Below are 12930 nucleotides of genomic sequence, written 5' to 3' on the forward strand. Positions count from 1 at the left end.
TATTGTCCCCGACACCAGATGGAAACGGCCAGCCTCTCAGGAGGGCGTGGCTCGAACAAGGGCCCGGTACCGGCCTTACCCGGTCGTGCGCCGAGCATAGGCCCGGTACGGGCCGCCGCCACGGCGGGTGCTGTTGCGGCCGCGGCGGCTGCCGCTGCAACCCCGCAAAACGACGGCGCTGTCATCCCTACCGCCGCCACCGTCACCAAGACTCAAGGGCGCCTGCGCGCCACCGCACATGGAATGGAATCCCATCCGGATAAACAGTTACGCGATCTGCCCCCCGCTACCAAATTGTCCGTCCAACGGCCCCTACGTGTACAGAAGCTGGCAACTGCCACTGTACCTCCTATCGTCCTGCATCGACCCAAAACGGACCGCAACCGATACCCTCTCACCAGTCTCCCCGACCAAGGTATTTTATTTTACTGCTGGCGCACGAGCCCAATCAAATGGAGGGGCCTGCGTCTCCTACAGCCGCTAAGCAACGCTGGTCATCAATCGCCTGCCGCACGGCTCAAGATCATTTCAACGCGTTTTATGTAGTGCAAGCCGACCTGCCGCCGCAAGCAAGCAGAAATGCCTGGGTCAGCACGCTACTGGGTCATGCAAGGGACGCATGACTGAAGGCCCGGTAGCGACAGCTGTGGCGACAAAAGATGCACTTCGTAAATCCGCGGCTGACCCATCTTTGCTACTGCAGAGGAAAGAGTAGAAAGTGCCGCACTGCAACAGGTTCCTGCTTTCCCCAATCCCCGCCAGTGCGGGTGTGTGTGTCCCATGCCCCCTCGGGTAGCCCAGGTTCGCCAACACCGCCCCTTCCACCAAAGGCCCACGGTCCAGCAAGGATCCCGTCTTGAGCATGGCGAGCCCAAGCCACTACGTATAGCTTCCAGCGGCGCCGAGACGTGAGTCGCGGCGCTGCTCGTCCAAGTTCCACCGACCAAGACCAATCAAGATCCAAGGCCATTGTGGATCAGCAAAATATGATAAATAGTATTGAGCGAGATGATGAGCATAGCAGCGGCATTAGGCCGCGTCGAGTTGGTTGATCTGGTAGTTCGCGATCGAAGTTTCCGGACTTGCTCGATGTTTCTAGTGGCGCCCCAGGCTAGCCTAGAATTTTCGAAGAAGTTGTTTAGCACACCCACCATCGAGCGACGTTTTGGGTAGTTGACGAGGTCGGTTGAAGGTCTGGCACGCCCGCCACCGGTAGTAGTTACCTAGCGATATCTAGGGGCCTGACGCACATTCCAGGTCGACTCCCACAGCTGCACAGCACCTAGCGTTGCCTGAGGAAGCCTAAGTCTACGACCAAGCAGCCAGAGACGCTAGCGGTAGCCGCCCCCCTCACAACTAGGTCGCACCAAGCCTGTGCTTAGCTGGCTCCTTGCCCGAACATTCGTGGCCAACTCTGACTCCACAGCCTGGTTGCATCAAGGCACCAGGGCTCGTTTGGCGTGTGCTGTGTCTTGCGGTCACAACCCGTGGCTGACGGCAGCATACTTGTAACGGTTGAGTGCAAATCCCCCTCCGCGGGTTGCCCCTTCCCCTTCTCCTGCGACCGACGCGTGCGGACCGGACTGGACCTAAGCCCTTCGCCATAGTGCGCGGCCTCTAGTGTGTCAGGCTTCCCCCGTCACCCCGGCGCCTACAGTCTCCCTTCTCCCTTCTCCGGTTTCCCTTCGAGATTGCGACTTCCTACCGTGATCCAGCCTCTGCCTCCCTTCTCCCTTCTCCGGTTTCCCTTCGAGATTGCAACATCCTACTGTGATCCAGCCTCTGCCTCCCTTCTCCCTCCACCGGTCTCCCTTCGAGATTGCGACTGACTACCGCACCCGGCTCCTGCTTTCTTCTGCCAGCCATCTGGTCTGCATACCGTATCCACCAGCCTTGGGTGCCAGCAGCTCGCATCTGTTGTACCGACTTGCCTGCCTGTGCCTGCAGTCTGTAGCACTCGCATAGGATTGCTTGCTTGTAAACGCACATACCTGTTGTACAGACTTGCCTGCCTGGGAGCTTAGCTTGCTCAGCTCAGCCGGGTTGCGCATCAGCAGCGCGTACGACTCCAGCGGGTACTCAGCCTTATAGGGTAGTCTCGCTCCTCTCTCTTATCCAAATACCTCTGGCGTTCTACACGCCCTAACAACTACGCCCAGGCTCCGCCTGAGGCTACGGCTTCTATCCCCTCTTTCTCTCGTGCAGGTCCGGCCTGCCGGCCGCCAAGTCTCTCTCCCTTCTCTCTCTCCCTATCCCTTTCCTTTACAGGTTCCCCAGTTCTCCGTGTACATACGACTGAATCATCTCTCGACCACACCTCTGGTATCTCCGACTATTGCTGTGATCGCCGCAGGCGCATCTTGATCACCCCGCAAGTGCCCAGGACAGCGGCTGGTATACAGGGTCGGGTGTGGCGGCCGTCCAGCCTCTCCACGCTCCGTGCTCATACCCTGGGAAGGTCAAAGCGGTGCAGGTCTGTCGTCATACAGCTGCATCGTGGCCAGTGCCTCAGTGACAGCCCGCGTTACAGCGCAAAGGTTTTTATAGTTCCCGGTTTTTTACGGGTGCTGCGCTTTTAGTGCGACAGAGTCATGACGCGGTACAATTGCATGGAGAGCGCGTCTTAGCTAACGCGATGCGTCACACCAGACGCTAGCCTGATACCCTAGACGCGCCGCGTCTCACACGCACGCGATGCACGAGACGCACTGCGTCTTGAGACGCGATTCGAAAACAGAAACACGGGGGAACCGTACAATCCACGGAGAAACACATGAAACTCTTCATTCCAGAGCACGTTACACTGCCTCTATCCCACATCTGCGGCGGACCCTGGCTGCACACATGTTTCAGGATTACCTGAACCGACCATCTCACTCGCTTTCCACGCAACTACGATCTGACAGTAAGTGCATCACAGTCAAAGGCGCTCTGTCGCCCATCACAGTCTCACTGTCATGCACATGCAGCACAGCAGTCCTCAAATGCCACTCGCTCATGCTGGAGTGGATGTCTACACAGGGTCCAAACATACTACCGCTAGGTGGTCTACACAGGGTCCAAACATCCTAATGCTCGGTAGCTAAGTCCAGAATAAGCCATACTAGGCCTAGTCCGAACATTGTACAATCCATGTAGCACCAGCATTGGCAGTCTACTTGCCCCTGGCTGCGTTGCCCCTGGCGGCCTTGCCCCTGGCGGCCTTGCCAGCCTTCGCGGCCGGAACCTTGGCAGCCTTGCCCTCAGCGGCAGTCTTGGCATTGGTCTTGGCCTTGGCAGCGGGGGCTACCGCCTCATCGCCCTTGTGCTTCTGCATGGGATGGGGGCGTAGGCGCAACAATGATTCGCCATCATAAATTGGTGAAAGAAAGCACGCAAGAGTACACTGGCGTAGACCAAGAACCACATGCATTTAGAATGCATTCTAGCTGAACCCCACCCGAGAGCACCAACAGTGCTGCCACACACACCCTGAACCAGACGACGGAAGCTCGATCCCCCATTCACCTTAGCTGGCGCCTCGGCCGTCCTTTCATCCTTGCGCTTCTGCGCATCCGTCCGCTTCTTGTCGCCCAGCGCCTGCATGACAGCAAGTGTGCCGCAATGCTGTGAAAGCAAACTTGCACGAAGGGACGGTCCGTCCGCAGTGGTGCCTGGCACCCATGCCGCAAGGGACCATCTCCAGTGCAGAAGTAAACGACGTACGCAGCGAGCCATAATAGACGACGCGCGCAGAGAACATGATCACGGTGGTCTTACCTTCATGCGCTCGGCACCCGCCGCGGCCAGCTTGCCGATGGCGCCTGGGCTGGACTGGGGCATGGGCGGGGGCATGGGCGGGCTGGGCTGGGGCGCGGCCGCGACGTAGACGGCGCCTGTGGACCCCAGAGAGGAGCGCTTGGTCTTTGAAGAGAGGCCGCTCAAGGCCTTGGCCAGCGGTCCCTGCAAGAAGCAGCAGAGTTGTGTAAGCGCAACAGACATTCACCAACAACCGCGCCTGGTCGTATCAGCAGTAAGGATGCGCTTGTAAGCGAAGCACGTACTGACAGTCTGGCTATGTAAGAAAGGCCCCCAGCGTCGATGGCACCGTAGGACACCTTGGCGTCCTTGACGCTCGCGGAAGCCCGGCTTGGCAGCAAAGACTCAAGCTCCTTGCAAAGACCGACCTCCTCTTCCGTCAGCGTCTGCTTCTCGCCAGCCGTGAAGCGCACAGGGTCGCGCTTGTAGCCGTCCCACATCTTGCCCCACTGGCTGCGCCATGCGTTCTTGTACCAGCCACGCTCATTCTTGGGCTGGTTCTCTGCAAGCACGCGGTCACGGAAGCATGAGGATGGAGCAGAAGGTCCAGGTCAAACTGACGCAAAGTCTGCCTCTCGCGCATGTCTCTCAACACACTCATTGCAAGGTGCTTATACAGTATATACAATTAGAAAGCAGACTCACTGTCCTTGACAGCGCGGGCGGCTGCGGTCGTCTTCTCGTAAGTGGTGCGCTTGGCGTTGAAGTCGGTTGCCTTCCTGGATATGTTGTGAAAGAGTAGTAGGATGAAGCAACATTATGTATACAGAATTAACTATGGTCAGTTCAACAAGTCAACGCGGTCAAGTCCACTCTCATCCCCCTATTCCTCATCGCTCATGCTACTGACATTCCTCCGCATTCTAGCGTCCTTCCCATGCCAATACAGAAGAACAAAAACTCACTTTGTCCAGTCGGCCTGGAAGTCTTCGCGCGACAACGTGATGCCCCGCTTCAGGCTCCAGGCGTAGGCCGCGGCCATCTTGTCTTGCCAATACTTTTTCAACTCGCCATTGGCGGCCAGTCTGGTGTTGAGCAGGCGGGGGCCTTCGCCAGGGCCGCGCTTGGCGAAGGGGTAGAAGCGACGGACGGCCTCCATGAACAGCGCTGAGTCCGGCGTTCGCACGCGAGTGATGGGCTCTTTCGCGTTGCTCTTCTTGGGCTTCTTGATGGGGTCCTGCTTGGACTCGCGCACAATGGTGAGGGTCAGCCTCTGCTTCTCCGCATCCCACGAGGCGCAGGGAAGGGGGCAGGCGGGCCCGTCAGAGCCGCTGGCCAGGTACTCGAGAGCAAACGCCAGAACCTGCTCCAGCGAATAATATTCCACGGGGTCCTCGGGGTCCTCGGGGTCCACAGAGAGCTTGTAATTGACGGTGGAGTCCGTCTCGGGGAGAAGATCCCCCCTGAACGTTTCAGGCTTAGTTCCAGGCGAAATCATTGTCGCCCACTGATGGTAGACTTTGTTGGGATGGTCGGGATCCTTGATAAGGAGCTTGCAGACACGGGCGACCATGTTGGATGGTTGTGAGGTAGGGTAGTGCAGTGCACTACGAAAGCCCTCTTTTGCAATTTAAAGCGCATTCAAACGATGGATTCCATCTCCCATCCCCGTTTGACTCAGGTCGGAGGCCAATTCAAACGGGTGAATCCAAAGGGTCCCCTCGAGTCCCTGGGCATCATCACCTTCTTGGTGTTTTTGAACACTTTCAATTTCAACACCTGCAAAACTGCTACGTATCGTTTGTAAAGGGAGGGACTGGTAGGGGTAGGGTTTTGCGCATGGGGCGGGGGCGGGCCGGTGGTGGGCGATAGCCAGAGACACGCGCTTGGGCTCGGCAAATGGTGGGGCATAAACAATATAAGCAAGAGTACATAGTAGCAGCACTGACTGCCACGGAGGTACAGGCGCGCCGACTTTGCCACCCAGGGCTCCGGGTGGCAACGTCGCGTTGAACGGCGTTCGCGGGCCCGGCGCCTCTTGATTTGGAAGAAGCACCTAATAGGAATGGAGCCGTCTAGCTCGGAAGAGGTTGGCCTGGAGCAGGGCGAGGCCCGCAAGGATTTGGACATAACTCAGACGGTTTTGAAGAAGGGGACGCTGTCGCTGTCATCTGATGAGGCCGTAATAGTAAGGTGAGATTTGAGGAGGGGAAGGGGGACACTCGCGGGACTTCCGCAAAATCACATGCGGGCTGCATGTGCAGGGCGGCACTTGCGAGGGCCGGCGGCGTTGTGCAGCTGGACATGCCTGGCATGCCTAAAGCCTCATGCCTCGCGGCACGAGTCGAGGAGGAGCAGCGGTGGAGGAGGGATCCTTCCAAGGCCGCCCACCGCGGGTGCCCCCCAAGGTTCCTATTGGCGCTTGGCGAGAAGTGGAGGCGTCACGGCCGGGATACGCTTTGGCTTCCTACTTGCCTGTTCTCTGGGGGTCAAGGCGTGGAAATGACATGGGTGCCACACCCTCCAGCCCCTCCCTCGACTGTCCTGCCCTATCATGTGCTCCTCCACCGGGTGCCTGCCCCACTCGTCCCGCCACCACCACCCTCAACACACAATGTTTGCCATCCCTTGCATGAACACAGCCGCTGCCTCCTTGGGGCAGCAACCCTCCTTTGTCATTGCCATGGCTGTCAATACCCGTTAGTACTCTAGTACACACCAACATTTGGCTTCAGCTAATCAAAGGCTGTGTGCTGGCCATGATTCTGCACACACCTCCGGCTTATGCCCTTGTGCCATCCTCCACCGCAACTCCTTTCATCTCCACGCAACTGGCACCCTCACTGTGCAAGTTTTGTCATCCCCACATAATTTGGGGACTGCATCCACAATTGCCCTTGCATCGCCCTACCTCACCGCACAACTTCTGTCACAAACACAGCTGCCGCCTCCTTGGGGCAGAGACCCTCCTGGATTGCTACTATCATGGCCTGCAGTGCCGCCGGCCGCAGATGCATGGGAATGCTGCCAGGCGGCGCTGGTGGTGGCTTCCAGTCCTTCAGCGCCTTCATGGCACGGTCCACCTCCATTGCAGATGGCTGCGGCCTTGGTTTGTCACAGAGAGCAGCCATCTCTGCGATGCTGAGGCCTGCACTGCTGCTGCTCGCCGGGGCCCCGTCGCCGCAGGTGCCGCTGCTCCTGGGTGCCTGCAGCCAGCCCCGCTTGGCGGGAGGAGGCTGCTGCCCGCCGTTCCCACCCCCCATCAGCGTGTCTGCCGCTGCATGCGCCAGCCCCAGCCCACCGGAGCCAGTGCCCACACCGCTGCTGCTCGCCGGGGCCCCGTCGCCGCAGGTGCCGCTGCTCCTGGGTGCCTGCAGCCGGCCCCGCTTGGCGGGAGGAGGCTGCTGCCCGCCGTTCCCACCCCCCATCAGCGTGTCTGCCGCTGCATGCACCAGCCCCAGCCCACCGGAGCCAGTGCCCACACCGCTGCTGCTCGCCGGGGCCCCGTCGCCGCAGGTGCCGCTGCTCCTGGGTGCCTGCAGCTGGCCCCGCTTGGCGGGAGGAGGCTGCTGCCCGCTGCGCTTGGTGGCTTTGCTTGCTGCCAGTGGCGGCAGCTTGCCTTTTGCCCGCAGCTGTACCAGATTCATCCTGATGGCATTATATGATGGGTGGCATTTGGGGATTTTGCTGTACGAGAGCCCGGGCATAGGCTGCTTCTCCTTCAGCCCATTGATGATGGCTTTCCACTCCAGCTTAAAGGCAGGCAGGCTGTGTGGCTGCACCTGGAGCTGGTTGCTACTACTAGCTCCCAGGGTTGCCTGCCTGTCCAGACCCTCTCCAAGGTACCTAACCATCTCTGCAAAGCCAGCACCCCGCACATGTGGCATGGCCATGTTGGCCACCAGCAGGATCCGCTGTATGACTTCTGGAAGGGGTGCGTGTGGGTTCCGGCGACAGTTTTGATCACCTGAGCAGAAGGCGTTTGCAGGTGGCTGGCCAAAACCAGGGTTGCCGCTGCCGCTGGGGAAGGCGTTTGCAGGTGGCTGGCCAAAATTGGGGTGCCTGCTGCCGCTGGGGAAGGCGTTTGCAGGGGCCTTGCCATAGCATGGGTGGTCAGCGCCATGAGGGAAGGGTGTCCTCCCACCACTGGTGAATGAAGGCACCTCCACCAGCTCACCGGCATGAGGCAGCAGCTCCAGTGGCTCCCATGAGAAGGAGTCCTCCAGCCATGGCAGCGCCCATGCCCTTGCTGCCACATCATCAATGCTGCCATTGGAAGCACGGATGATGACCAGGCGTCCGTCCTGGGCCTCCGCCTGGTGAGAATGGGGATTCATGTGATGTGAGCCAAGCCCATACTGACAGCAGATACAAACTAGCCCCAGACCAGGTCCAGCCCAATTCATAGCACACCCACAACTCACCCAGTGGTAGACCAGCTTGAGAACATCTCCACACATGTAGACCGTGTCTCCAGGGCCCAGCTTGATGATCAGCTCCTGGCCATCACCATCCACCAGGTACAGGTGGTAGATGCGTGCTGACAGGTTGGTGAGACTCTTGACCTCAGAACGGTGCCGTTGCCACTGCTCCTTGGTATCTTTGCCTGACTGGACACATGTTTGCATGTGTGTCACAGGAACACAACAAGATACAGTGTTAAGAGTGAACAAGCATAAACAGGCAGGCCATAGTTGCTAGTTCCCAGGATCCCAGGGACACACCGGCTGGTTGTCCTTGTGCTTGTTGGCCACCATGTACAGCTTGTTTGGGTCCTGATCGCAGATGGCATTTGCACGCATCTTCACAATGCGGTCATCACCCAGGCCCAGAAGCTGACTGCCAGCATCAATGGCTTTGGCAGCAAGTGCTGCCTTGCCCAGGATGGATGCTGCCTGCTTCTCTTCCTCCTTCTCCTTGGTGCACTACAGGCAGCCAACAAGCAGCATGGGGAGGTCAGCATTCAGCAGTGAAACCCAACGCATCAAGCAAAGCAAACCTCCTGCACTCCAGAGCCTAGCCTAGCCTACCTTGTCCGCCACCTCCTGCAGCACCGCACCAGCCCCCCTGCCCAGCGAGGGCATCTCCTGGGTGCCATTGGAGAAGGCACCGAGGGCCGTGTACACCTGCACAACCCAACCACGGTAAGCTGGTGACGACCAACAGCAACATGCAGCAGGTTCGACCCACCTCCTTGATTGCTCCGGTGGTTGCCTGGTCGTACACAACGTCCTTGGCAAGCTGGTGGGCATGCCGGTTGTGCACAGTGATGACTGGGAGCTGTTCCCGGGCTGGAAACCCCAGGCCAGCTGGGTTGATCACAGTCACAGTTGCCTCCCCAACCAAACGCAGAGGAAGCAAGTGAGGCTGCTGTACATTGGAACTGCCGCCAGTTGGCACAACCTGCCTCTGCACAACACGTGGGGGGGCTGCTGGGGCTGCTGTGGGGCGGGCAACTAAGAAGCCGTGGCGCGGCAGCAAGCCAGAGCGCGACTGGCATGGTGGCGGTGCTGACCGCGACGAGGGCTTAAACAGCGACGCCATGGCGCCCGGCGCCCAAAAACCTGCGCGACCATAAAACAGCGACAATGATTGCCAACATTTCTGATACTTCCTCAACTTCCTCGAGCTAAACGTGATTGTTTATCTCTTCCATTTGTGCAATACATCAAATGCAAATGCTTAGGAGCTGACAACGATTCCCACGATTCTGCCCCGAAACTGCTCGTTGCCCCACTTCCTGCCCTGAAAACAACAAAACCTACTTACCTGAGCTATTCTATCGCCTCTGGAGCAGCTAGAGCGCCAGAACAAGCAGGTCCAGGGTCGATTTCGCTAAAATTGTTAGGTTTCGACTAGGGCTTCCCTCAAAAGCTCAGGTAATGGTCCCGCGGCCCCAAAGCTTGAAACGTTTGATTTCTGTCATCTTCAGTTGCAGGTCGTAGAAGGAATGTTTAGAGTTTCTTGGAAAGACCGACGATTGCTTGGAGTTGTAAAGGCTCGAGACAAGAGACAAATAAAGGAGTGAAATTGCAATGATAAGTGTTAAGAGCAAGATTCCGATTCTTTAGCAGGTGCCCCGCCCAAGGTGAGGCTGGGGGGAGGTACAGGCCATGGTTGGGAGGGCTTGGATGGATGGGCTGCGGTGGCCGGGGTACGTCACATCGCCGGAGGCGGGCCTGGATTGGGCGGCGGCCTCAGATGGGGCATGGCGGGGGGGAGCGGGGGCGTCCGGGGCCGACCGGGCTAACCCGAATTGGATGGCGCTGCCCGGAGCACGGATGTGGGGGCTCAGGCCTCGGCGCGAGGGGCTGGGCGCGCTGACTGAAATCCCACACAATCCGCCGGCTCTCGCAGGGAGCTAAGTAGGGCCAGGGAACGGGGGGACAAGTTGACGCTTTTCGCCGGCATTGCGGATAAGCTGGTACGGCTGGAGCTGCCACCCATGGCCAGGCCCCAGGCAATGGGCGATGAGGTGGGGGATGTGGCGCCGGACGTGGAGGAGAGCATCATGGGCATGGTGGAGGACAACGAGATCGTGTCCCTGTCCGCGATCCTGGAGCTGAAGGTGCGCAGCCAGGATGGGGTGGCAAGGCCGTAGGGTGCACGTAATGTGGACATGCATGCATGCACGTGATGTGGCCTCGATGGCAGGCGGGCCTGGTCGGCATGCGTACGCCCTCATGCACGAATGCCTGCACAGGGCGCGTGCCTGGAGGAGGGGGAGTCCGGTGGTGTGGAGGATGGGCGGCCGGCTTCATCGACCACGGCAGCAGCCGCGGTGGAGGGCACTGCGGTGGCTGCACCACCATTGAATGTGGTGACGCCAAAGGAGGGAATGGCTGATGTGGAAGCAGCAAGCAGTGGTGCTGGTGCTGCCCGCTCTGGCACTGGTGTTGTGACAGACCTGCCGGAGCCCGGGGTGAGGGGGGAACTTTGGGTATCTGTGGTGTGGGACCGCCATTACCCCAGGCCCCCCAACAGGCCGCGTGTGCAGGGGTCCTGAGCGCTGCAATTGTGTGTTGGATGTCTTGAATGCCATTTGTGACCGTGTGTCCGCACCAGGTTGCTGCTGGAGAGCTAACCGATGGCACCTTGCTGAGGGAGCTGTACATCGCCCTGCGAGTCCCCGATGCCCTCCGCGACCTACTGCGAGGCAACGTGCAGCAACTGCGGCCGAACGTGCTCGACGCGTGCAATGCGCGCGCCAAAGCTCGTGCGGCGTTGGACCTGGAGGCGCAATCTGCGGGCAGACCCCGCACATCAGCGGAGCTAGCGCTGACCGTGTACTGGGACATGACGGGCAGGGCATGCCTGTTCTGGATTGACATGACGGGGACTGACGGCGTGTTCAACCCAGTCCTCCTGGTCCTGTATGTGCCGGGGCCGGTGATGCAGAGCAAGTACCCGGTGTTGGTGCGAGCGGCGCGCAACATGCAGCGGCGCCTGATGGAGGCGCAGACGCTGAAGAAGGTCCCCCGTGGTCGGCTGAAAGAGTGTGGCGGCGAAACTCACATGGCAGGCTACCGGCATGTGCAGACCAACAAGGCGAGCCGCGTGACCATGTGAGTGGTATGGGACTGGCAAGCGATGGCAGCGAGGGAGGGGCATGCGTAGCGGTGGTGGAGCGGAACCTAAGGGGAAATGCAGGGAGGCGAGGGCTTTGGGCGGCGTTCGGGATGGCTTGGCAACAGATGCAAGGTGCACGGCCTGATTCCTTGACAGGTATGCGCACACATCGAGGAGCCACGAAGCGCGGGTGGTCATTGGTGCGTTCGGCCTGTGCATCGCCATGCTGCTGCTGGCGATGTGGGACTACCTCGTGACGAGCGCGAAGGAGACCGTCGCGGGTACGCCTGCAATCCTGGCGACAGGGGCGCCATGGGGCCTGGTTCCGGTTGGGCTGGACTACTTTACACACCCGCATCTGGACCCGGACGACGCAACGCCAACTGTCGTGTTCCTGGCTCTGTGGAAGTCGGCAACAGGGCGCCGGGTGAGCTGCCAGGCGTCAAGGGTTGGACGAGCTGGTGGGGTGGAGAAGGGACCCGGCGGAATGTTTTTGTGGCCGGGTGGAGGAAGGATGCAAATGCCAGCCAGGGAGCATTGCCCTGACCAAAGCCGGTGCTTGACAATTTGGGCGTGGGCTCGCTGGCGCGCTTATGGGTATGGCCCTGGCCTGCTGTATGACAGCTCACCCCTCATCGCCATGCAGTGCAAGGACTTCCTGGACGATGTGGAGCGTGCGGCGCATGTCAGCCGCAACCTGTTCACATTTGGTGGGGTCAGCGCCTACACCCGCACCCAGGACAGCGACCTGCTGGTGTTCGACGCGCGGCAGGTGGTGCACGGTGCTGACTTGCGTGTGCCACTTAACGCTAAATTCGATGAGGCGGGCATGCCGTGCAGCGTGACGGTGGGCTCTGGCGTTGTGTCACGCCAGTCTGATGTGAAAGTGGGTAGGGCCGAGGCACGTGGGCGGTTGGAGTTGGCGGCGGAGGGCAAGACCGCATCTCTGCATGTCATGTGCAAGCGCGGTGAGGAGTTTGAGGCGGAGATCCTGCGCATGGCCGCAAGCGCGGGGTGTGAGGCCGAGGCTGGATGTCATCCGCCATCCCAGAAGCGGGCTGCGGGTGCGGCCCTGCCACAGTCAGCTATAAAGGGCCGCCGGGCGCAGGGCAGTGGTGGGAAGTGCTGAGCGGGCGGATCAGCCATGCACGGCTGGTCGCAAGCATGTATCGTTGTTGTTATGAGTTCCATAGGTAAACAAACAAGAGGCCGGTAGATGAATACTGTACTGATGGGAAACTTGTGTCTCAGATGCTGGGAAGCTTCCGGTGCAGGGCTGCGTGCGCTGTCGGCAGCCGGGAAGTTTTCTTTAGTGGAAAGGCGGGAAGGGGGCTGGGGCTGCATCGTCATACGGCACCGGTGCAGGGCTGCGTGCGCTGTCGGCAGCCGGGAAGATTTCTTTAGTGGAACGGCGGGAAGGGGGCTGGGGCTGCATTGACATACGGCACTGGTGCAGGGCTGCGTGCGCTGTCGGCAGCCGGGAAGATTTCTTTAGTGGAACGGCGGGAAGGGGGCTGGGGCTGCATTGACATACGGCACCGGTGCAGGGCTGCGTGCGCTGTCGGCAGCCGGGAAGATTTCTTTAGTGGAACGGCGGGAAGGGGGCTGGGGCTGCATTGACAT

General features: G+C 59.9%; 3 protein-coding genes across 3 annotated transcripts; 1 reads left to right on the forward strand and 2 right to left on the reverse strand.

Moving 5' to 3' along the window:
* Positions 1-1582: 1582 nt before the first annotated feature.
* Positions 1583-5328, reverse strand: CHLRE_22g754147v5 (uncharacterized protein). The gene is made up of 6 exons (XM_043072922.1): positions 4704-5328; positions 4444-4517; positions 4167-4300; positions 3760-3942; positions 3508-3579; positions 1583-3310 (listed from the first exon to the last, which is right to left on the reverse strand). The coding sequence occupies exons 1-6, from the start codon at positions 5234-5236 to the stop codon at positions 3155-3157; spliced, it is 1152 nt and encodes a 383-aa protein (XP_042914164.1). The 5' UTR covers positions 5237-5328; the 3' UTR covers positions 1583-3154.
* An 864-nt stretch (positions 5329-6192) lies between these two features.
* CHLRE_22g754197v5 (uncharacterized protein) lies at positions 6193-9748 on the reverse strand. The gene is made up of 6 exons (XM_043072923.1): positions 9508-9748; positions 8929-9302; positions 8769-8864; positions 8463-8663; positions 8163-8348; positions 6193-8054 (listed from the first exon to the last, which is right to left on the reverse strand). The coding sequence occupies exons 2-6, from the start codon at positions 9280-9282 to the stop codon at positions 6651-6653; spliced, it is 2241 nt and encodes a 746-aa protein (XP_042914165.1). The 5' UTR covers positions 9283-9302; positions 9508-9748; the 3' UTR covers positions 6193-6650.
* Positions 9749-10168: 420 nt separating this feature from the next.
* CHLRE_22g754247v5 (uncharacterized protein) lies at positions 10169-12720 on the forward strand. The gene is made up of 5 exons (XM_043072924.1): positions 10169-10306; positions 10442-10660; positions 10804-11303; positions 11464-11734; positions 11954-12720. Exons 1-5 carry the CDS (start codon positions 10202-10204, stop codon positions 12434-12436), a joined length of 1578 nt encoding a protein of 525 aa, XP_042914166.1. The 5' UTR covers positions 10169-10201; the 3' UTR covers positions 12437-12720.
* The last annotated feature ends 210 nt before the right edge of the window (positions 12721-12930 follow it).

This window comes from Chlamydomonas reinhardtii (genome assembly GCF_000002595.2).
Source record: "Chlamydomonas reinhardtii strain CC-503 cw92 mt+ unplaced genomic scaffold scaffold_22, whole genome shotgun sequence".
Classification (NCBI taxonomy): domain Eukaryota; kingdom Viridiplantae; phylum Chlorophyta; class Chlorophyceae; order Chlamydomonadales; family Chlamydomonadaceae; genus Chlamydomonas; species Chlamydomonas reinhardtii.